The sequence below is a fragment of the Pseudonaja textilis genome, chromosome Z (genome assembly GCF_049901715.1).
Source record: "Pseudonaja textilis isolate UNSWEBS1 chromosome Z, rPseTex1.2, whole genome shotgun sequence".
In the NCBI taxonomy this organism is placed as follows: Eukaryota; Metazoa; Chordata; class Lepidosauria; order Squamata; family Elapidae; genus Pseudonaja; species Pseudonaja textilis.
The window spans coordinates 31,652,192-31,678,087 of NC_142008.1; the positions used below are offsets into that span (position 1 = coordinate 31,652,192).

Below are 25,896 nucleotides of genomic sequence, written 5' to 3' on the forward strand. Positions count from 1 at the left end.
TTAGCTTGGATTTGAAATTAGTCTTATATTTTTAAAATTTCAAGAATTTCAAGATAGTAACTAATCTTTAAAATGCCCTGGTAAATAAGAATATTTTAATTATCTGCTTAAGATCTTCTGCTTATGCATAAGGATCTCGGGATTCTACCCCATATTAATTTTGAGACAGCTTAGCAAAGTATTTGCATTTTCTCAAATGAAACCTTTTCCTGCATTTCCAAGTTGTGGGATTTGCAAGAAGAACCATGATCAGCACCTCCTTTTGCTGTGTGATACTTGTAAACTCCATTATCACCTTGGATGTCTGGACCCTCCACTTTCAAGGATGCCAAGGAAGACTAAAAACAGTTACTGGTAAGAATATTATAAATATATCCTCCTATTTCCTTTGGGATTAAGAAATAAGATCATGCACCTACTATATAGGAATCTGAAGGTTTTTCATGCAAAGTTTTTAATTTAGATCTTACTGGAAAGTTTTTCAAATGTTCTTATATGCTTTTTGTTCCCATGGTGGTGCTGATGCTTGAAATTTTGCAAAACAGAGGTCCCTTCTTTCATAACTTTATTGTGCTGAGGAGGGTTTTTTTTAAAAAAAAATATGCTGAGCTAATGTAAACAAATCACTGATTTATTTTCATAGAAGTTAATTTTTATAACTTTTTAAATGATTAGGTTTATTGAAGTTTACATACAAAAATAAACAGTGATACAAACTAAGAATATTGATAAAAAACAATACAAACTTAGAAGAATATAAAAAGTAAAACAGTACAGAGAATATAAATAAAAGTAATAAAGATATATAAAGAAATTATTTTTCCTTCATCAAAGCAAGTATGAACAATTTAAATAATGTATTTGCTTTACTTTCATGTAAATATGGGAAGACAAAATCATCTCATATCTCATCTCTTATTTATAAACATATATACAATATGTATGAGTCCTTGATACGGATGCGTTGTTACCTGAGGATTGGCCCCTACTGCCCTATCAAAAGTTTCCATTTCTAACTTTTGCTACAGAGGGAAAATGTTAAATGTATAAAAGTAATCATAATAAAATATTTTGTAATAGATCTATTACATTTTGGAATACAAAGACTTGCATACCACATGTAGTTCTGAATGCAGAGAACAGGACAGAGTTATTTCATTGGTGTTCATGATAACTTCCATTTTAAGTATTTAATAATGCATATTAAGCAACTGCTTTTGTTAGTGTTGCTGTTACCTGTTACTGAAAAACTATAGGAAAGTTCAAAGGTAACAAAACAAACAAAAAAGCCTCTATGCTGAGTCTTAGCAACCAGATAATGCATTTTGAGGCCCTTAGTTGTAATTTTTAAAAGCAGTTTTTAAATCCACATACGTTAATGATATTTTGATACTAATTTCTATTGATTTGGTTTTTGTTATTATGTTTTTGTTATTATGTTCTGGCTAATCTGTTTCCAAAAGAAATCTTAACTTAAAGCCGTATCAGCCTTCTTTCTATATTTTAGAGAGGGCAGTGTTTGAAGGGTGGGTTTTCACTGTAGATTCCTAATATAATGGAAAACTCCATCAGGCCATTCATTGATGTGGTATTTTCATTAGGTATGGCAGGGATAATTATATATTTCTGTCTATTTTTTTCTTTCTTTGGAGATTTTGTGGATGGAAATAGCGACAGAAAATCTTTTGGAAACAAGCCCTGAAAAATAGGCTGAAATAATGAGGTAGAGCATTGCATAAAGTTCCAGAGGTGCCTTCCATTTTAAAGTTATTTATCTTTTAATGCAGAAATTGCAAATAAGAACCACTGACTTGAAGATCATACTCATTTAGACTAACTCCATTAATGGTACTGTTTTTTGCTGTCATTGAATTTAAAGACCCCTCCCTATATTATTTTATCCACCTATCTCCCAATAAAGGGTGACATAAAAATTAGTAGTAAATAATAAATACATAGATAACTGATAGATACCATATTGAATTATTCCTAATATATTGTAGGATTGAATGTATACATATAGAACTATTGTATACCATCTAGAATTTGTTTAAAAGTTTGGTTCAGGCATAAAGAATATTGAAGTTAACTTTCAGTGACCAGATTAAATTGAATTGTAATTCACTGGTTATTCTGTCTTTTAGTCATACTGAAAAAAAATATTTTAAAAGCCATATTATCAAGAAGAAATAAATTAATATCCCAATAGTAAAAAGTCAAAGATGTAGAAGGTTTTTATTTCCAAAATATATGTAGTTGCTACAATTTCATGCTTCAGCTACATTTGTGATCACAAGCTTGGCTTTCACTTTTAATTTAACTAAGGTATATTCAGTGTGATGGGATTATAACTGAGAAATTGAGACTTATTGATTGCATCCGTTTCATCTTTAAATGTGTCTTTATTAATTCTTTTCAAAATCAAAAGAAATAGTATAGAAAGTTCTGTTGAAGTTTTGCATTAGAAATTTGAAGTTCCATAAAACAATATCCCTGCTACTTACAATGTTGTTTCTATTTCATATGTCCTTTTTTTTACTTTTGGAAGGTCATATTTCTGTGACAAAGAAAAAATACATAATTCTGATTTATTTTTTATTGCTAGAATTGTATTAAAATGTACAATAATAATATTTATTGGATAATAATACTACTTATATTGGAAAGCCCTTTTTATTATCTGTTGTAAAATCTTCACTTTGGAAAGGTAATAGTTTTCTAATGGATTGTCTAGAATATTTTTACAGCTTAAAGAATTATGGAATATGCATGGGAAAGATATAGCCAGCAACTCACATAAATTTGGATTTCAAGTGAAATAATTTCTCAGCCTACATTCCATTGTCATCAGGTCTTGATATTGAAATCCACTGATCCATGTTGGGAATCTAGTTTATTTTACCTGTTCAGAAACTAAACTTAGTTAAACTTGTATAAGGTTTGGATGGGATATTGCTAAGGAATACTAATGAGATAGATTGATTGGGAAGTTGAAAAATATCTTGAAAGAGGAAAATAGCAAAGTACTTTAGTATTGCTGCCAAGAAAACTGTATAAACATATTCATAAAACTACCAAAAATTAAATTTTGCCCCAAAAGACTTTATCTTATCTTATTCCTTAAGATATTTGATGTGAAGTTACCTGTTACAAAAGTGATGAATATTGGATGCATTTGTGTCTTTGCTTTATATTTTGTACTTTGGGCTTTTAAAACACTTGATATAGAAAAGAAAATTATAGACATAATATTGGAGTTATGATAGTTTCTCCTAAGATTCTGCGTTTTTTTAAAAAATTAAATAGTACATTAAAATAAAGATTTCATTTAAACAAAGGCATTTTGTATGGGCAACCATCTTAATGTCAGAACCTTTTAGCTTTGCAGCTATATTTGTACTATAAAAATATTTTCCAACTAATAATGTTAAAGTAATTTATTTTATGTAAATACACAAGAAATGTTTGTGTTAACTTTCTGTTAATTGCTATCTCTCAGCTTTCTTTCAGGAGACTTTATATTTATAGTAAACTTCCTTTCCTCCTTTTGTAAAATGTTTGTTTTACATTTGGGATTCTTGCCATCTTTAATTTGAAGTGATTAATTGACATCCGAAAGACACCCAAAGTGATTCAGCTCATCTTTTTCCAAGAGATCAAATTCATTATGGGAATTTGTAAAGAACTTATAGTAATGTAAAAAGAGATCATATACCTGTGTTCTATATCAGGGGCATCAAACTCACATCGTCATGGCAGGGTCACCTGACATTTTAGGACACTTTCCCCCTTTGCTAAACTGTGCATGGCGTGGCCAGCAATGTAATGCGTCTGGCCCATGGGCCAGGAGTTGGACAACCCTGCTCTATATAAATAAAGAAAGCCTGATAAGGATGGGGATGAAACATTTGGCCCATGTGTTTTTCTCATATGCATTAAAATCTGTACATGTGAAAAATATACCACTGTTTCCTTTCCTTCTGAATGTGGGATTTTTGCTTTCTAAACACAATCTTTTTAAAAAAACATTTTCCTAGCCTGTATGTTTTTGTTTTGGAAGCTGCTGAATTCAGTTTGAATTTCTATATATGTTGTCTTTCCAGGCAATGTTCAGAATGCGACCAAGCAGGTAGCAGTGACATGGAAGCAGACATTGCCATGGAAACTTTACCAGATGGAACTAAGCGATCAAGGAGGCAGATTAAGGAGCCAGTAAAATTTGTTCCACAGGATGTACCCCCAGAACCAAAGAAGATTCCTGTCAGAAACACGGTAATTGATAGCCGAAGCAAAATACACATATATAAGCCTTTTTGTTTTAATGCAAAACTTTAAGTGCCAAGTATCTCACATTGAAAAATTATAGCTGCTTAAAAATAATAATTTATTCTAGGTTTTGGTATAAAATGTGAAGCATTTTGGGATCACAAACTGATTTAACCATGAAAAGTAAAATAAATTTTGATTTTTTTCTTACATTTAGTTCATATTATTATATATTCTGCAGATAGTTTTCCTTTTTGAATATATAAGTATACTGGAATTTAAAACATTAAGTAGACAAAAATGATCCTTATTAATTCATGCAATAAGTAATAAATAATCTTATTTTATGTTTGAATGTGTAACTTTCATCCTTCATGTGGATGTAGATTTTGATGTGACAGTGCTAAAGAACAAAAATTTTCTCATTGTGCATTTGGAAATGTCACATATTCAAACTATGCTACATGAATAGCTGCAATTCAAATACAGTGAAAAACTTTCAAGTCTCCTTGGCTGACAGAATATTTCTGTATTTTTTTTAAGTTAGCTTAGTTGAGTCATTAGCATAAACCTTTGCTAGTGAATGAAATCATTTCAGAATGAATAAGTGGATATGTTTATGAAATGGTTACTCACCTATTTACTAATATGAACATATTTTACTTGATCTATGCAATTCATGGAACAAACAGTTGTCTTTCTTTATGCAATGCTGTTGAATTGCTTGACGCTACATATAAATAATATTTAATGATTGTACTTTTTCTTATTTTAAATAAACTTTAAATGAAATATAATATACAATAAAATATACAAAACCAATATAGAAGGAATTTTTATAATTATCCAGAGATTTTTGTCTCATAGCAACCTATTTTATATACTGCAACCTATTTTTAATGAGGTCTTGCCTTATTTGCTTGTCAAAGTTAGACAATAAACTCAAGTCACTTAAATCCCTCATTCTGGGATATTTCTCTGGTTTGCTGCCTTGACAAGATTAACTTTCTTTGTGTAGTCTGTGACTATGGGTGATTAAGTACTGTGTTATAGAAATTTTCTCTGTACAGTACTATCTTATACTGCCTTCATTATAGTAACATTCTGTGTTACAATTTAAAATAGGGAATATTGTTCAAGAAATAAGCACGTTGTATCTATTTTTTTCTGGCTCCTATTTAAAAAATCAAATAATTAATTTTGTCCAGGTTTAATAATAAATAATATCCCAAATATTGTTATTGGGCAGAGGTATGGTTCAACTGCAGTTTCCCTAGAATTATTGCCATCTGGTTAATAACTGTATTGCCAGAATGTGGAATATGAATAACTTGTTTGGGTTCATTCATTATTATAACACAGATCATATTATGAGTATTTCTCCTGGTTACTGAATTATAATACTGATGCTGCCTCAGTATTACCAAATATATTAGAATTCAAGCCAAATATAACTTTCATTGGCATCCCTTTTCTTTTCTAGACCTATATGTTCTAAAGAAGAGCAGTTAAGGTATGGAGAACTTTGCAAATGAAGACTTATTCTATAGGTTGTATAGTCTATGTGTTGCTTTATTACTGTGTTCCACTCTGATATAAAATATGTAATAAGTGATAATGTTTGTGAATGAGATGTAAAGACACATTCAATTAGCTACATTCACATGTTATTTTTAACCATGGGCTACTAAGGCAAAAACCAACCAAAACCAGTTATACCATTTATTTTCCTTTAATTTGTAACTGTGTTTAGTTCCTCCTGTGGATTCATTAGAGGTCTAACATAACATATAAAACATAAAAATACAAGAGTAAACCAAACAACTCTGATTCTCATTTGTGCATATACCAGGGCACAATCACAATTAGGGCATCAACAAGAAATCGTGCTTTCAGACTGGTTTATTATCTTAGCCTATTTGCAGTTCACATAAAATTGCAAACAAGCAAACTGTTTTATGGTTTATTGTATGGTATATCCATCTCTCTTTCAGAGACTTATCTCAATTCACATTTACTTCTTTAACAAAGAAAACTTCTCCCACCTACTGGTAGTAGTGGAAAGGAAAATAAAATTTTTAAGATAAGAAGCAAATTATTTGTTTCCTCTACTGTGATTTCAAATGGAACATTCTTTTTCCACTCCCATATAGAGATCACTACAAATACAATATAAATAAGGGAGAGAAAGGATATGCAGCATATTGCTGACGAGATTTTAAAATATAAGTGTGGTTTGTAAGTTGTCTGTATGAAAGCTTTGGTATTAATAGCATGACAAGAAATATGTAGTAAGAGAACTAATCCAAGATAAATTCTCCAGATTTGTATTGGTAGTTGCTTCTTGGTTTTGCATTTATAATGTATTACATATATTCGAAAAAAATGAATAATGTGAATAGGTACATAAACTAAAACACTCAGTGATCCTACTCAAAATACTGAGATCCACATTATCCTTTCTGATCCTTTCTTCGGAGACTCTGTGCTAATAGAAAAATATTAAACAAAATTATATATAATTTAGATGTACAGAGATGCTCTGCAGTGAATCACTTATTTAGCTCATTACTAAATAATGTTTTTGAATTATTTACATCTTTTAACAATAATTGCTTTTGTCTGGAGAGTCTGCCTATATTGATTTTGTATGTTTTATTAGATATTATATATCATTCAAAGTTTATTTAAAATAGGAAAAAGTACAACTATTAAATGTTTACTTGTAGTTATAGTAAAGATTAATGACCGATATAATCACAGATTCAAAAAAAATTAAAACAATTTTTACAATTGGTTATTCACTAATTTATATGCTGATGAAGATTGTGCTAGGAGAAAATATATTTCAAATTACTTGAAAAATTGCCGTGTGTCAATTTTTTAAAAATACTTTGTCCTTTTATATTTTATACTTATGTACTATATATTAGGAAATTCTAAATACTATTTTTCCTCCCATTATCTCTCCCAATGGAAAGAGAAATAGGAACTATTTTCCTGAATTTTTCTCAGCATTCTTACTTCCCCTTGTCCATAAGCAGGGGTGGGATTCTACCACTTCACACCTATTCGCAAGAACTGGTTGTTAACATTCTAAGCAGTTCGGAGAACCGGTTTTTAGAAGAAATTACTGGCCTAATCCTGTAAGGAAGGCAGGAAGGAAACACTCTGCTGTTGCTTACAGAAACTGCTTCTCTGTTAACCCTTATTACATTCTTGGCAGGACTAGACTTCCTGTCTTAGGAATGTCTCTGGAGTTTTCCCCCCTCCTTTGCTGGTACTTTGCTTGTGTGGAGTGACCATTCAAAGTTACAATGGCACTTAAAAAAGTGACTTATGACCAGGGATTCAAATTTCTGGTTCTGTGGGCATGGCCTATTCTCCACTGAGCCGAAGGGAGAGTCCAGGATGTGTAGTCGCTAGTCTCCTAGCTCTGCAGACCAAGTTTAAAAACTGAGGACACGCGCCCTGGTAACGGTCCCCAGTTCTTCACTCTGTCTCAGCATGTTCAGACCACCCTTTAAAGGCTCTGAATAGTTCATATTGTGGAAGAATTTTCACCCCCTGGTTTAAGCTTTTTGTCTTAGAGAGGCTTAGATCAGGTTTGACAGCTAGCCGGCTTGCCGATTTAGCACTTTCATTTTTTCGCACCTTTTTTTCCAGTTTGCATTTTTTTGCTTATTATTTAATTTTTAAACTTTCCTTGCTGGTGAACTGCTTTTTTCCCCTTTCTGGTTGGAATTTGGGTGGAGGTGACCCTGAGAGCTCATGTGGCCCAGGCTGGGGCGGGAGGAGGAGGCTTATTTAACTCGCCTTCTCCAGATCCACTTTCCCTTGACTTGGGCTAGCCACATCTGCTGCTAAACGCCCCCTTTTTTTGGTGGCGGCTGCCATTTCTCACCTTTGGGGATAATCTTGCAGTTCGTCTCCAGGATTGTCTTTTGGGGGGTGTTGGCCATCAGGATTGAATCCTGATCATCTATCCAGTCCCCAGAGCACTGTGGCAGCTGCAAGACGCTTGAGTCTGCCAGATAATTGTGGTGCAGCCTCTGACCTGTCAGGGCTTGCTGCAATTCAAAGAGTCAGCTGTTTTTCACCTTTTTTTTCTTTGACTCAGTTTTTGGATTGTGGAGCTGGTCTGAGCTCACTACTTTGGGTCGCACTAGCCTCCTCAAGTGGTGGACAGCTACTGTGGCTGTAGCAGACAGCATAAGGCTAAATAATTTTTTTTTCCTTTTCCCTCCCCCTGTCAAATGACAGTTAATTTTGGTGGGGTCAAAATGGCCACCAGGGGAGCTGATCAAGAACTGTCAGTTCCTCAGCAGGGTAGAGAGAAGCTGTAAAGGGATCTCCCAAGCCCAGGTCTGCTGGACTGGAGGCAGCAGCTAGGATTGAGCCAGGGCTCTAGCCCCTAAAAGACCCTCTAGGGCTGAGGATAGGCAGGCCAGGCGCAGACAAAAAGCCATAGATAACCAGTTTGACAAGGCAATGAGAGATTCCAGGATGGCTGAAAACAGGGCCACCTCTCTTCTGCCTCCACAAGATGACAGGCAGCTAGACCAACTGGCAGATAGGCAGTATTTAACTGCCTGGTCTCCTGGTGGCTCAAGTATTCAAGATTTGCAGGGAAACCTCCAAATCAGGGCAGAGACCTCTCGCAATTTTGCTGAGCCACCTCAGGGGATCCTGATTGCGGCACCTGCAAGCCAAGTCTCCAGTGGAGCCAGACCAGTGGAGCCAGACCTGTGTCTGCAGCCACCTTTACACTTACAGCAGCTAGCTTATGGCCTGAGGAGACCCAGATGCAAGAAATGCCATCTTTCATGAGAGCCTGGATCTCCCAAACAATAAGACAGGAATTGCAGGCAGAGGTCAACCAGCTGCGCCAGCTGTCTTATTTGAACACTAACAGAGGTGTCCTTTAGGGACAGGGACAGGCTTCTGCAGAACAGCCGATTGACTTTGAGAGGGACCTTCCAGAAAGGGATATTTTTCGGATGAGGATTTGGAGGTAGCAGGTCCTCCCTCCTTTAAGGGCCTTTTCCAGCCAGCTCTCTTCAAGACTCTGCTGGTTAAGGCTAAGAGTACGGCTCATCTTAAAAAGGACACGGTCACTCGGGACCTTCCCACAGAAGGAGAGGATCAGGAAGATTATCTGTTCACTGAGAAAGCATCTGTGGTGGACACTGCACCGGTGCCCCAGATATTTTTGAACCTGATAAAAAAGCAGTGGGAGTCCCCTGGGAGGTACACTTCCCCAGTGGGTCTGAGTCTACCTTATTTAATGTGGACAAGGACATTTTGGACATTATGGAAGTGCCAAAGGTAGATGGCCCAGGGGTGGCCCTAGCTTCCTCATCTGTCATCCCACCTGATGCGGGGGATGTTTTAAAGGCGGAGGACCGGAAGGAGGAGATGGCGCTCCAGAGAGCTCATCAAGCTGATGCCTGGGCCATCAGAGCATTGACGACCACGTTTTTTTTTACTCAGGCCTCTTTGCGGTGGCTGAGGTAGTTACAGGGCAGAATCCCACCTGAGGATGTCAGGGTGCATCAGGACCTGAATAAGATTATAGCTGCAGCTCAATTGACTGCCGATGCCACCCTCACATCAGTCAAATTTTCTTCCACAGCCATGGGCTCTTCCATAACAGCACGTAGGCTCCTCTGGCTAAGAAATTGGCAGATGGACATCAGAACTAAATGGAAGCTGGCCTCGGCTCTGTTTAAGGGAGAGAGGCTTTTCAGGGAAGCCCTGGATCCTTTTATGACGGAAACCAGGGACAAGCGAAAGACTGCCCTCCCAGGGGAGGTGCTTCGATTACAGGTCTTCTCCCTACTACAGGAAGCCCTCCTTTAAACGGGGAAGCTGGGGCAGGCTTTCCCTCATCTCAAGCCGATAGACAGGCCTTTGCCGCCAGAGGGTGTCAAGAGGCAAGAGGGCAGAAGCTCCTTTAGGGCTCTAAAAGAACCTTTTGGCGCAACAAGTGACGCCTGAGCCTCATCTCCCATAAGGGGGCCTTCTGGGACTGTTCTGGCAGAGGTGGGAACAGACCATGATGGACGCTTGGATCCTGTCAACCTTACGATCGGGTCTCTCTCTCTCTCTCTGGAGTTTCTTTCCTCCCCCCCCCCCCAAGAACCTTTGTGTGCTGTCCCATCTCCAGGGACCCCTCAAAGAGGGATCTCATGGAATTGGCAATCCACCATCTGCTGGACATTCGGGCCATCCAGACGGTTCCGGAAGACCAGGAGAGACAGAATTTCTATTTAATGTTGTTTGTGATTCCAAAGGCCTCAGTGGGGTGGCGAGCAATCCTCAACCTGAAAGGGCTCAACAGACATCTGGCATTGGTGGTGATGGTAATCCTCTGGGGCTCTGAAGGTTCAAGATGCACTCCCTCCACTCCATCCTAGAGGGACTGCAGGAGGGAGATTTTTTTGGCCTTGGTAGACTACCTGCATGTGCCCATACATCCAACCACCGTCAGTTCCTGAGGTTTTGCTATGGCAGCCTCCATTTTCAATACAGGGGTCTCCCGTTCGGCCTATCATCAGCCCCACGGACTTTTACCAAGCTCCTAGGAGCTTTACCGGCACACCTCAGAGCCTTACCAATAAGGATCCAATGCTATTTGGATGACATCCTGAAAGCATCCTCTTCCCAAACCCAGGCAGAGGAGGATCTGATGTCGACAATCAAGACTCTTCGAGAGCACGGGCTCTCAATAAACCTGGACAAATGTCACTTAGTACCATCGACTTGGCTTTTGCATTTGGGGGCTATCATAGACACCTTGGCCAGCCAGGTTTTTCTTTCACAGGAGCGTTGAAACAGTATCAGGGATCCTGTCTTCCAGAGAGGCGCCTATCATCTTGCTGTCTCAACTTCTCGGTTCCATTCCCAAACCCTCCAATGGTTCCTGCTCCCTTACCAGAGGGAGTGCAGGGGCGACTCACCAAGGAGAGTTCACAACCCCTTGCCAGTTCTTCGTTCTCTCCATTGGTGGCAGTCCCAAGCCATGGATCAGGGATGCTTCTACAGGGAGCCCCAGAGGATTACCATCACCACCATTGCCAGTCTGTATGGTTGGGGGGCCCACTTGGGAATACAGGTCACCCAGGGGAGGTGGTCACGAGAGGAGCTTGCCCACAACATAAATTGGCTAGAGCTCAGGGCTGCCCGCTTAATGCTCAAGGATCTAAAGCAGGAGGTGGGGGGGAGACATGTTATTTTCCTCACAGACAATGTGGCTACTAAGGCCCACATAAACCGGCAGGGGGGCGCTTGCTCCAGATCTCTAATGCAGGAAGTGACTCAATTATGCAGGAGGGCGGAGAGACACCTGTTGTCCCTACGAGCAGAACACCTCTCAGGAGTGTCCAATGTGCAGGCAGGCTGATTGAACAGGGCCACGGTCGACCAGTCAGAATGGCGACTGCATCCCAGTCTGTTCAGGAGATGATGGAATGCTTTGGCTGCCCAATTCTGGATCTCTTACACGCAGCTCCCGAGGTTCTTTGCTCAATTCCCTGCACGGAGAGCAGAAGTGGTCATTACTCTTCAGTGCAGGTGGCCCCAGGGACTATTGTATGTCTTCCCCCCTTCCCCTGATTCCGGGGGCAATCAGGAAGGTACTAATAGAGAGGGTGGAAGTTCTGTTGGTAGTCCCTTACTGGCCCAGGCGCCCTTGGTTTGCTGACCTGGGCCTGTCAGTCACCAGACCCTGGAGAATTCCCCTACACAAGATCTCCCTCAGCCAGGGCCCAGTCGAACTCCCAGATCCAGCCTGGTTTTGGTTGACCGTCTGGCACTTGAGCAGGGGATCCTGAAGCAGGAGTAGTTTTCCACAAGAATCATTCAGACCATCCAGGCAGCCAGAAGACCTTCTACAACCAGGATATATAACGCAACGTGGAAGATTTTCTGCAGTTGGTGCGCTTCTTACCAATTGGAACCCACTGTTGTGTCTTTTTGCAAAGAGATAGAGTTTCTGCAGGACGGGTTGGATAGAGATCTCGCCCCCAATACCTTGAAGAAACAGGTGGCTGCCCTGGCGTCGGTGATTTTGGTCAAGGACTCTACTTCTCTGGCCCAACACCGTAGGGTGAAAGCCTTTCTTAGGGGAGCCATGAATTTGAAGCGACCGGTGGTCCATCACTACCCCACCTAGGATTTGCCTAAGGTCCTGCAGTCACTGACTTCTCCCCCCATTTGAACCCTTGCATAAAATCAGCCTTCGCTTACTCACGTGCAAGGTGTCATTCTTGGTGGCCATTACTTCAGCCAGGCGTATCTCAAAGTTGGTGGCCTTATCCATCAGAAAAGATCTGTGCATATTCCATGCAGACAGGGTGGTTCTGCGGTTGGACCCTACCTTTATGCCCAAGGTAAACTCCTTATTCCTTAATTACAGGAGTTGATTTTGCCTAACTTCTGTCCAGAGCCTAGCCATGCACTGTAGAGAAAGTGGCACACCTTGGACGTTAGGAAGGCCCTCCGTATTTACATTAATAGAACCGCTTCCATTAGGACAGAAGCCCTGTTTATTTCCTTTCAGCTGTCAACTTTGGGTTGCAGGGTAACACCTTCCACAATGGGTCGCTGGCTCAGAGGCTGCATTGCAAAGGCCTATGAGTTACAGAGGCTTCCTGTACCCAGGAGAATCACTGCACACTCAACCAGAAGTGCAGTGACCACCGCAACCTGGGCAACGCAGGCATCGATTCTGGACATTTGTAGAGCTGAGACCTGATCATTGGTGATTCCATTCATAAGACATTACAAAATTGACTCCTTTGCCTCAGCAGAGGCGGCCTTTGGAAGATGAGTCCTGCAGGGTGTTCATGTAGAAGTGGGGACCTCTGACCAATCCAGTTCCCACCCATAGAACAGCCATCAGCCAGCTTTGGTATGTCCCATCCTGGACTCTCCCTTCGGCTCAGTGGAGATGGGGCGTTGGTCCTACCTGAACACTTCTTCTCAGGGAGCCAAAGGAAAAGTCCAGTCCCACGCTGTATTCTGTCAGGTCAGAGTAGGAAGGAAATGTCCCTTTTTTCACAGTGTCAACTAAGGTATCAGTTTGAGGACGAAGAGCAACTGAATTCTCTTCGACGTCATTCAGAACTTGGGACCGTTACCAGGGGGTGTGTCCTCAGTTTTTCAACTCGGTCTGCAGAGCTAGGAGACTAGATACTACCCATCCTGGACTCTCCCTTCGGCTCCCCAAGAAGAAGCGTTCAGGTAAGACCAACGCCCCATTTGTGGGTGGGGCTTGGTGGTCATGTGACTGGGTAAATGTGGCTTGCTAACTGGGGGTGGCTTGGTCATGTGACTGGCTGGGCATGGCTTTTATGTAAATATTGAATTTTTATTTTTAAAAAAGAGCAACTTTTACCTAAAATCAGACAAAGCAGACTGAGTTGCTTGCAAAATCACAGATTTACTCATAGATCTACCTTTCCGCAGTCTGCTGCCTGAGTCTACACTGAAAAATAGAAGCTTCAGTCCTAAGGAAGGTTCAGCTCTGCTGTCAGGCCACTTCTCCCCCAATCCCCTGGATACCACCCCTGACTGGGCCTCAGGGAAGCCTCCTGGGTGAAGGCAAAGCAGTACAACAACAATTTAGATTATCTAGAAAGCAAGAAATCCAACAGGATGGGAGGGGAGAGGCCAGCCAGTGGCACGATTTGCCAGTTCTCCAAACTGCACAGAATCGTGACAACCGGTTCTATAGAACTGGTCCGAACTGGTAGAATCCCACCCCTACTTATGACCATTTTTCACACTTACGACTGTTGCAGCATCCCCATAGTCATGAGATGCCAGGCGAGGAGATGCGTGCCTCGATGTGAGTGATATTGAGTTGGCCACACCCATCCAATAACATGACCACCAAGCCATGCCCACCACCTAAGCCACATCCACAGAACCGGTTGTTAAAAATTTGAATCCCACCCCTGTCCGTAAGCTTTCAAAAATCAAAGTATTGTTACATTTCTTTCAAAGAATTTGAGCCACTTGTGAATTCTTTTATGAATGTGTATAAATCAGAAAGTTTTCTATCTTTAAGTATCCCATTCTTACCTCTTTCAATCCAAAAATGGCAATTTTAGTGCCTATTCGATAGCTGAAGTGAACTGTTTCTAAACTGACAATAAAATAGAAAGAACCTTCTAAACAGCCTTTCCAAGTTAGAATGAGATGTTTCTGGGCCAGAGTGCTTTGACCTTGAAATATGTTCCAGACCTCCCATTCAAATATTAAGGTGAATATTGAATTAAAATGGAGAGTTTCAGATATATATTTATGTACCCATCGTTCTCTTTAGCTCATGCTTATTATGCAGTATGGAGTAGTAGTTTAAATGCTAAACTAGGGACCCCAGGTTCAACTTCTGATTCTGTCACTGAACATGCTCAATAATAGCATGACATATCTTAACTTGGCTATTGTTGTAGCGATAAAATTGGGGATTGAAATCCAATAAATAAATCTTTTTATTTTCATTCCTCTCGTGACTTGTGATCAAATGGCTATTATGAGAGCTTAATGTTAATTATAATGGGAATAGTATAAATCTTCAGTTGCATAAGATACCGGATATAAACATCCTTGGGTTATCTTCCCAAGGGTGGTGGCAGATGAAGTGCCATCTACAGTTATGGTTTTCATGATATTTGAATTAATTACATCTGGCTTTAATTAAAAATAAATATAGAAGTACCAGGTGCTGAAATTATGGTTCTGTAGCTAAAATGTAAATAGTAGGAAACATTCAGGCAAATATCTTTTAGCAAAATAAATCATTTCCATTTGAATGGTTTCACTAATATAAATTAGAAGTAAATAGGTAAAACTATTGTATGTGTGTGTTATACAGAAAATGTAACAAAACTTGACAAATATTTAACGGGGCTATTGATGTGCATGTGTCAGAAATAATTGTATTGTACTTTGTATTGTATATACTTTGGAATATATTCTTAAAAGCAGTTGTCTTTTTTCAATCTTCTGCATTTCAGAAGATTGTATTTCAGAATACAGAAAGAAACAAGAAATCACAGTAAACACTTGCCTGCATTTATAAAATGATTTGGTGTGGTCATACTCCTGTGCAATGTCAAACAAACAAAATGTTAAAAAGTTGTGATATTTATATAGTTATTTAGCAAGCACATCTAAATTATATTAAACATCTTTACAATCCCCAAGGCACGTCACAACCTTTGAGCACTCCTAATATTTGGAAATTGAAATTGAAAAATTTGACATGTCCTACGTGTGCATTCTAAAGTATTTCTTCAAATCAGTTTTAAAGTATGCACAGATTTAATATTTAATTAGTTGTTGTTTTTTAAATTGCTTTGTAAGATACAGTTTTTAAAGAGTTGTAGACTGAGGCTATATTCATTCTTCTCTGCAATTTAAGGCACTTTTTGTGACTCACATCTCTTACAAAGCATCTCTCTAAAAGTAATTGCACACCTCTATTGAAATAAGAGAGTAAAACTTTTACCTGGAAATATATTTCAAATAATATATATTAGGTATTTTATAAAACATCAAGCATAAAGTTATAATTCTTTAAAAGTTACAATATAAAGTCTGAATAAAATATATTTTATTCATCTGTAGCATAAACTAGTGTGTCTTTATATTTGAAAAGGGACAAATGTTTTAGAATGTGGTCAATATTTTGAATGCTCTCTATTAAATTTATACCTCACTTCTGTGCAGGTGCTAATATAACAATAGATAATGAAATTATAGCAAAGAATAATACAAAAAGAGTTAGTCCTCAATTGGAATCTGCAGTTCTGCCCTTAAGCAACTCAGTTGCTAATTGGAAATCATGTTAACACAACTATGCTTTTCTTTTTCCCATTGCCTCACCTTTTGGAATGCTGACCTTGGTGCTGGGATAGCACACTACAAAGAGCTGCCTGTAACTAACAAGGCTCAGTTTCACACTTTTGGCTATTGTTTGTCTCCTAATGATTTTTCTTCAGCTTCCTTTTCCCATTCCTTTATCTTTTTTAATATTCACTCAGGTGCTAGAACAATTAGAAAAAAGGAATACAGTATTTGTATTTATATCCTTTGGAGAGGAATGAATTGTAAGCAGGCACATAATGGGAAATATAAAATCAAAAGGATTTTTTTAGCACCATTGTAAGTTCAAATGGTTGCTAAGTAAGGCAGTTGGTAAGTGATTAATATCACAACATTTTGAAAACAATTATAATTCCACAGTTTTATATTAACAGAATTATTTTATTTCATTGAAATACAAATGTTTAATTTAAAAATACCCATTCAATTACAAGTTTTTAGATTCTTTAGAATTAATAGTAATGTTAAAATATTGTGGTATTTCATAATACAAATTGATAAAATCTTGGTCTATAATACACAATATTGAACTATGGTTAAAAAGAAGAAGTATAGGTAACTGATATAGCGATACCAGGGCATTATCAAATAGAAGACAAAGAATTGGAGACAGTCACAAATTATAAAGATATGAAAATCAGATTTGAAAGATTATGGCATAGATTGGCCATGGTAATCCCAATGGTTATCAGTAGATAGCAATTAGAAAATGTATGCATTGACAACATTTCTATTTGTCAATTAAAAAAGGCCACCCTGCTTGAATCTTTACATGTACTGTGCTGGTAGATTATAATATCTTAGGTTCTTGGGTTCTTCAATGTGTATGAAGGCCATCACCAGCTAAAGAACTAGCAACTGTGATTTTACATTTTTCTGTATATACATATAGTTGTACAATTAATAGATTTCTGGCCAGTTTTAGGATCTGTATTAAAATCTGGTTAATATTCAACTGTTCACAACAAGTTATCTTTTAGAAAATTCCAATATATTTCCCCAAGAAAAAGTCAATTTATGAGCATGAAAATGGTTTCATGCTAATACAGTAATTAACTTATAGTCAAATTCTGTATACAGGTAATCCTTGATTTACAACCATAGTTGAGCCCAAAATTTATGCTGTAAATTGAGACAATTGTTAAGTGAGTTTTACAGTGATTCACTTAACAACTGTGGCAAGAAAGATCATAAAATGGGGCAAATTTCATTTAACAAATGAACAACAGAAATTTTCAGCTCAATTATGGTTGTAAATTAAGAACTAGAAGTATGCGTAGAAGTACTACTGAACTATCAACATAGGCAGGTTTTTATACCTTCTGTTTTCATCCATTAATACCACAGCCTATAGTCTTGGTATTTTTCAATGATTCAGATTTCAGCGAGAGGCAGTGTACATAGGAAATAGGAAATTTGCAGAGTAAGTGACGTAAATTCCAATAAAATTAAAGCTTCAAAGTATTTGGGGACCACCCTTTTAATATGATTCTAAGAGTCATAATATGCTCATAGTAGTTAACTTTTTCTTCCAAAGTATTTCAGCTTTAATTTACAAATCCCAACATGTTGTTGCTTCTTTCATTAATCTAGACTATTACCTGAAATGCAGCAATAGATCCAAAATGAGAATTGTAGACCAATTAATCAGTGGATACCTCCTGTGGTGATATCTGTTGCTGCCTTTCTTATGTTTTATGTTGCAAAAGAAAAATATAAATAAATAAAGAGTAATAACAAAGGATTAGGGTTAGGGTAATTAAAATGAATAACAACCATAGACATTGTTACTTATATATTATTTATTTATTTATTTATTTTATTTGTATTTATTAATTTTATTTCTAAAATAGTTAGATTTGAATCTCACCTTTCCCCAGGAGTTCAAGGCAACATTCAGAGATTTCTATCTTCATTTTTTCCCCCTATGATTCTACTCCTGTGAAGTAAACAAGATTGAGTTAATTATTCACTATTATGTAATATGCTTCCATGGCTGAATCCTAGGTTTCGCAGTTCAGATTCAATATCTTAACCATATCAGCATGTATAAAAAGATTGTAGATTTTTTTTAAAAAACTGACAATACAGCAAAACATAATTTTTGCATTTCTTCAAAAATATAAATAAAAATATAATTTAAGTTTCAAACTAAAAGAATTATGTTGTTTCAGGTAGCCCTGCTGGTGGCTGCATGTTATTGTTGAGTGTTCTCATCCTCTTCCATTTTCAGGGCTAGTACACACTTGGAAATAGATTGCTTTGATTGTATTAACTTTATATGGAAAGAATTTTATTGCTTGAGAGCACATTTATAGCTCATATTTTTTAACTGATTTGGAATATGTACTGAAGAGTGGTTAATGATTTGGATCATATTAACATTAGAAACTTCTAATGGATAATGATGTGCAAATAGGCTCCAGAAAGGCTAGCTAAGGCAGCCTAATCAAAAACATTTGTAACTGAAATGCTTTGAATAGAAGAATATTCCTAAATTATCATAATGAACATCCAGTGTTGTTGTATTGCCTTTAAAATAGTATATATTAAACAATAGATTTATTGCAATAGATTATAACATTTATTCAGCTTTTTATAATGCAAATATTTACCTATACAGCATTTTTGTACAATTAATAACATTGTTGCTCATTTATCTAAAGATTTATCGTTTATCTAAAAAAGAAAAGATCTGAATGTGACATTACTTAATCTATAGCTTAAAGGATGCTGTGATTCACTGAGCCTTTTTCAGTTTTAGTTGGTTTCTTTTCCTGGAGTTGTAAATGTAAAGTACCTAATTAGATGGTACCATCAGAAAGAGTTGCTACTTATAATAATTCCATCTGCTTTATGATATTAGCCAATGGAAGCAGATGGTACTGCCCTTTTGAGAAATGTGTTGTAAATTTTCACAATGCAGTGCTTGAATCTACAATTTGTTTTCTATGCCTGCTTATTTCACAGAAACAAACAGAAAATTTGCAATATTTCCATATGTTTGTAAATGTTGTTATATCATTAGTACTTTAGCTTTAGGACTGTTTGCCAGTAGCTGTTGGCACCAGTATGTTCAGGCATTTCATCTCATATTAATTTAGCACTTTATAATTTGACAAAAAGGGTTGATTTAATTGTCTATCATACTGAACAATTGAAATTCCCAAGTTCATACTCTCTTTTTGCGCTTAACTCTAATCAAATTTTCAAGAGTAAAGTCAACAACCTGTTTTCCCTTTGTGTATTTCAGTGTTAATTAGAATATGAATTATATTCAATTAAGAGCAGTTAATATTTTTTTCAAATATTTCAAACATTTCATAAACAAATTATATATAAAACAACATGATTTGATATAGGTCCAAACAAATAAATATTTTCTTTAAAAATAGATTGTATGTGTGTATACATACAACACACTATTTTGATATAGATCCAATAAATAAATACTTTCTTTAAAAATAGTCTCTATGCATGTATATGTACATACATTATTCTTCTTGTGTAATGTTTTTGGAATTTTATGTTTTTTCTTAAGTAGAGAAGATAAATTTGCTAATATATTGTATTGCAGCATAATATATGCTCTATACAAGCATTTCAGTTAGCTGTGATAATAGCTCTATAGAAGCCATTTAGTAAGCTGTGATTATCATTGTTGTGATTATTGTCTTGAAGGAGAATCATTGTTCTACTATTAGTTTGAAGGGTCTGTATATATTACACTGAATTCTTCAGCTGTGCTTTTTAAAGATTATTATTACATGTTGATGGAAGTTGAGTTCTTGATTAGAATGTATGTATATAGATTGCCATCAACTGGCCTTTTCAGTGGTTGCATATTTTTTATATAAAGCATACAGGCAGAATTATGGGATCACGGACTGTTGAAATTTCTAGCATATAATATCTCTTGTTGGTCGTCTGCTGTGCATTCTAGTGAAGACAGTCCTGTACATGGTTTATTTTTGAATACATGACTTTTGTGCCCATTGCTCAGAAGAGCAGGAATATTCTGAAAACTGATCCTTTTCTTTGTTCCCCATTTCTAGTTTTCAGCTAACTTCTCTTGCTATATGGTCAGCTTTTAGGGACAAATAATCTGTTTCATAGACTTTGTATATAAGATGTAATAATATATAGACCTGCATCTTATTTTCCTCCTTATTTTTCTGATTTTCTTTTCCAGAGATATTTTTTCCAGAAGTAATCTGAATCCTCAACAGTTTTGGTGCTATTGGATTTTTTTTTTTCATAAAAGACTTTCTTTAAATGTGGAACCTACAAATATAAGTTACACATTCAGAGAAAAAATGGATTTTTTTCAGCTAGAAAAGCATTAATTTTAAATTTTATTTGCTTTTAGAGAACTAGAGGAAGAAAACGAAGCTATCTTCCAGAAGAAGAAAAACCTGAGGTTGGAATCTTGTAATTGTATTCATTTTTATTGACTAGATGAAAATGTCAAGAGTAAGAAGTAATGTTTCTAAAACCTTTCTTTGTTTTGATTTGTTGTTTTTCTTTCTAATAGGAACGGATTCCAAGAGAAAGAAGACAAAGACAATCTGTAGTACAAAAGAAGCCAAAATCTGAGGACTTAAGAACAGAATGTGCTACATGTAAGGGAACTGGAGACAATGAAAATCTAGTCAGGTAGGGCTAATGTTATAATCTTTTTCAAAGATTATCCATCTTTATCACATCATGGTTATAATGAATGAAGTCTTAAAAATACTGAGGCCAGCTGATTTAAAGAGAATGCATACCTCAGAAACAATTATTCGATCCACTTATATCCACTAATTGACTTGCCACATATTTTCTTTGTGGATTTAGATGTAGTGGATCTCTGTGTTTATCTATCAATTTCATATATAAAATTAATTTTCTGTCAGTATCAGCCTCACTTGGATTGATCAGAACTGTCTGACAAACAACGTTACTCATGCAAACCAGGAGCAGCAAACTTGTTTATTGCAGTACGTTCATCCAGATAGGCAACAAACAGTCGTTCTGGTAAAAACCAGCGCTGAGAGCAGCTGCCTCTCAGTGCTATTTATCTCTTTACCCCACCCTCCTAACTAAGCTCATGCAATTAAATCCTCACTCTTCCTCCCCGCAACATGTATCTAATTCTTTTCTATTTCCCTACTCTTCCCCCCGCGTGCTCACCCGATGCCCTAACTCTCCTCTCCCCCTCAAGTCCGACTTGGTTGCTGTGTTCATTTGACTGGCAAGTTGCACCAGCAGTCGTCCCCAGTCTGGGTTAAACAGCAACTATGTGTCCGTTTGGCTGGGAAACCGCACTAGCAGCTGAGAGGAAATCATTGGCTAGGAAATCGCACCAGCAGCTGAGAGGAAGTCGTCCTCCGGTGCCGCTGACCAAATGTTCTGCCTTTGGAAATAAATTCATAGAAATATGTACATATTATATTGGAATTTGCCATATGTGAAAAATACTTTTTTCTTAGATTTCTCAGTTTCAAAAATGAATTGCTCTCAAGTTGAGAGAAGAATAGACAGATTATTGTTTGAGAAACATATCCAAGGGACTATTACCTGAGTAATCAACTGACTCTTTAGATCTTCACTATAGAAATTTATGAAATTTTCATTGATTTTTTTTTAAATCTATAAAAATGTACAAAACAATATCAGATTGCTAAGACATATTCTAAATGAATAATTTTGTTTAAGATAATTGTAATTGTTCTGTAAGACACAGATTGTTTATGTTCATAGCCATGTAAAAATTACTGCAAATGCATATGAATCATTCTGCTATTTGCAGTCCTTTTTCATTATTGTTGTCAAATGTGGAGTATTTCATTAACACTGAGAGTCATGCCCTGCCACTTGTATCCCACTTCTTTTGCTTGATTAATTTTATTTGCTGTGCTTATTAACTTTAAAAAAAGTCAATAGGAATTTCCATCTGTAGAAGAAAAAATGTTATTTTGAGTTTATGACCTTAAATGCTATGGAATATAATTTCTTTTTGCAAATAAATATTGCAAGTAAACTAATCATAAAATAACAATATTTGCATATTTTAACTTGAAAAACTATTTTTAACCTTCATATGTGACAGAGAGAACATGACACTTGAACCATATTAATAGATGGGATAAAATATATTTTATTAGTTGTATGTGTCCATTTAGTATGTGTTTGTTTATTCAGTAAATTTATAGGCCATCTATATCATATTCATGAAGTTATATCAATATGTTAACATGGAAATTTTTTAATCTATTGGTTGTATTGATGGATGTTTCAGTATTTATAAGATCTGGTAATTTTATCCATTTAGTATAGTATTAATAATTACAATTATAGCTATAATTATAAATAAGTCATCATGTAAGAATGAATTATTTTGATTATCACAAAGATATAAGAAATGAAATACATTAAAAGCACATATTGTTTAAATGTCCATAATGGGAAATAAATAATAAACTGTAAGAGCTCAAAATCAATATGGTAGGTAATATGAAGAGGCAGATTTAATTGTATTCTTAATAATGGTATGGTCAACCTTAGTGTGCATGATTTAAAAGGAGAAAAGATGTATGGTATTCAGTTTAAATATAAATTAAACAAAATATAATAGATGAATTCTTAGTGCAAGGTAAACAAGGATTGAATTTTAATTTCCCCCCCAAATACTACTGTTTGTCATGATTTATACAATGTTGTATAATTATAATACCCTACTATGGTATAATAGTAGTACACAATTTTGAGAATTTTAACTAAAACAAAAGTAATTCCCTTCTATGAAGCATTTATTTTTGATATCTTGTCCAAATTTATAAACATTTTCTTTCTCCAGAGCTGGAAAGCATAATAAGCAATTTCTTAAATTTCCATTGAAAGTTTTGTCTGCAATGAAGCTGCTAAAAGAATATATAAGGGAAGCAATGAATTGATGTTGCAAGACTGTGTAGTAAGTGACTTTTACCACTGCACATAAACAGAGCAGTTATTCTAAATCATAGCATCAGTTTCACTCAGATAACCACTAAAATCACTACATTGTGGTCTGCTGGAAATGCCATCATCCTTCATCTGCCACATTAAGCCTGCAGAGAGCAAGCAGCAGTTGAGTCTATATTGTGGTGGAAAGGAATGAGCCCTGAATCAAGTGAAAAGATGTTCCGGAAGAGCAGTAACCTTTTCTATGATGTTTGCTTTTTCCATTACATTTTTGACAGAAAATGATTGCCAAATGATTTAATGGTGACATTTTGTTTGCTGACTTTCTTTATTTCTTATTTAAAAAAAATAAACATAACTTGGCCTAGAGAAGGAATTAGTGGCCAGGCATTTTGAATCTGCCTACAGAATTTCTAATTTGTATAATTGAATTGTTATACTGTAGTCTTTTGGGGTTTTTTTAAATTCTTTTATCATATTTTAAAAGGCATTATCTTTTTCATGTTATGGCATCAATCTTTTTAGTAAATTGAATTAAACACACTTCTTTTTGTACATAAACAACCTACAGCATAATTTGATAAATTAGCAATTAAAAAAAATAACACAGACACTTTATATGCCAGACTTGTACCATCTAGTCTGGCTCTCGTGGTATGATGCTGCGCACTGTTGAGGTTGGCAGCTCAGCAGTTATAGTCCCGTGAGTGAATACAGTGCAGGGACAAGAAAGGAATCTCCCCCTACCGTTAGGTGTCCCACAGGTAAAGATAACACCGCCTGAAAAAAATCCTTTCACAGAGGCAACCAGCTACCCCAGTTAACCCTGGCTAACGTGCCGTATGCTACATAAATAAATAAACAATCTAGTTGTAGCGTATACCATGGCTTTCATTTTCTGATGTACATTACTCTATAATAATGATATAAATTCAGTTTGTGATACAAATTTACTCTAGCATGGTTAATTACACATACACATATTATCCTAATCATTAATTCTCTGCAGAAAAGTATCTGTAAATATTTATGCATGAGAAAGTGAACAAAAATATATAGGTATGTTTTATAGAGTATACAATATGTATGCATGTTTTCAAAATCTTGCAAAAAAAGCAAAGGCATAAACTTATTATTAAAGGATAGAAGAATACATCTTTTTATAACTGTGTAAGTATCATCTCATATTACTATACACACAGATTTTCTTTGAGAACTAATAGCACATTCCCATTTTAGTTTGCACAATAGGGGCTTTATTTGAGAGACTCTGGGTGTTTGTTGATTCAATATTCACTTTTATCCTGCTAAAAAATGTCAGGGAAAAGTTGAGAAGAGTATTATTATACCTTATTTTATTCATGACCTTACATATTATTTCTCATACTTTGGAGTTCTGAATGTCTCTAATGAGCACCAATCTGTAATTCTGCAAACTTCCTGTTTTTTTTATTTAGAATCCTATTATCTCTTTGTCACCAGTTAAATAAATGCAACAAATAGCAGCAGTAAATCAGTTTTTGCTTCTAAAGATATATAAATAACCCATTTGAAAATCTTTCCTCACTATAGCTCTATTTTTTCTTTTGAAAAAAAAAAAAGCCTTGGCAGCAAAATGATTTCTGTCACAGACATTTTTTAACATACAGTGCTGTAGAATAAGTCTTCCAAATGTGCTTGACTGCAGTACGGTAAGTCTTTTTTCACCCTTCTTTGAAAACACAAGACATTGTCTTTATCCTATGATCTGTTTGAATTTAAAGCAAACTTCTGCCAAGTGGGTAATAAAATGAAAGTCTGTATTAAGGATTGAGATAAAGTGTTCTCTTTAATACTTCAGTTTTCAGACTATATCTTCTGGAAGAGTTTTGTTATGTTGAGCATTGCTTTCAATTGAACTTTCAATACTGAATGATCCCTGCAGAAGAACATAATTCAATGAGGTTTATCTGCATACAACTGCTTTCTGTGTGGAGGTCTTACCTCTGTCTTGCACAAGTTCTGTAGGTAGTAAAGCAGAATGCATCCTTCTGTTCTTATAAACTAGTTTATTGAAATATACCAAAAAATGCCCAGAACCTGAAGCTTTCTGATGGGCAGAGTAGATTCTATGTATATTCATTCCCTTCCTCCTTTCATTCTTTTCTAGGTTTAAAATTAATTACAGACAACCCATATATAATATATATTGATGTATGAAATGAATTAATTAAAATCAATTCAGTGATACCCAACTTAAATTTATGAAACAGAAATAGAATTTATTAAACCACACATTCCATATATGTCTATGTGAAAGAGTGAAATCATAGCCTCCAATACTTCTCAAAAGTAGTTCACTGTGCACTAAAGTCTAAAAAATAAGTATTCTCAATTTAGAATCCAGGAGCTTCTTTCATTAAAGGGACTACTAATGAAAGCAATCACTGGATGTGCTAATTCTAGCTGGGGTTGGAAAACTATTGGTTGAGATGGGCCATATAATAGAGCTGTCAAAACTGGAGTATGACAGTGCATCATTTTCTTGTAAGAAGCAGCCAAAAATATCTTAATTTGATGGATTTTCAAGTAGAATTATGATATTCTAAGATAAATCCACTACCTAATTAAAATAGCACGTTGATTCTTCATAATATGGTCTGTACAACAAGGCTGATTCTGGTTTTTTTTTTCTTATTTAATTGCTCCCTAGCTTAGTTTTAAAATGCTTCTGAATATTCCTAATTTGCCTGGTTACCTTGTTATTTGAAGTTTCATTCCCTTTCCCCTTCAGTGATAAGTGAAACT

The 25,896-nt window shown here is 35.9% G+C and overlaps 1 protein-coding gene across 7 annotated transcripts in view; it reads left to right on the plus strand.

Moving 5' to 3' along the window:
- PHF14 (PHD finger protein 14) overlaps nt 1-25,896 on the plus strand; it is a 142,804-nt gene that overhangs the window by 68,436 nt on the left and 48,472 nt on the right. For 5 of the 7 annotated variants that reach the window (XM_087916516.1, XM_026706333.2, XM_026706336.2 and 2 more), the window contains exons 13-16: nt 223-354; nt 4,104-4,272; nt 20,534-20,584; nt 20,699-20,820. In XM_087916516.1, coding sequence (XP_087772642.1) covers nt 223-354; nt 4,104-4,272; nt 20,534-20,584; nt 20,699-20,820 — 474 coding nt within the window. Of the gene's footprint in view, nt 1-222; nt 355-4,103; nt 4,273-5,749; nt 5,780-20,533; nt 20,585-20,698; nt 20,821-25,896 lie in introns of all 7 variants that reach the window. The other 2 variants (XR_015740114.1, XM_087916518.1) reach the window with 2 other exon arrangements.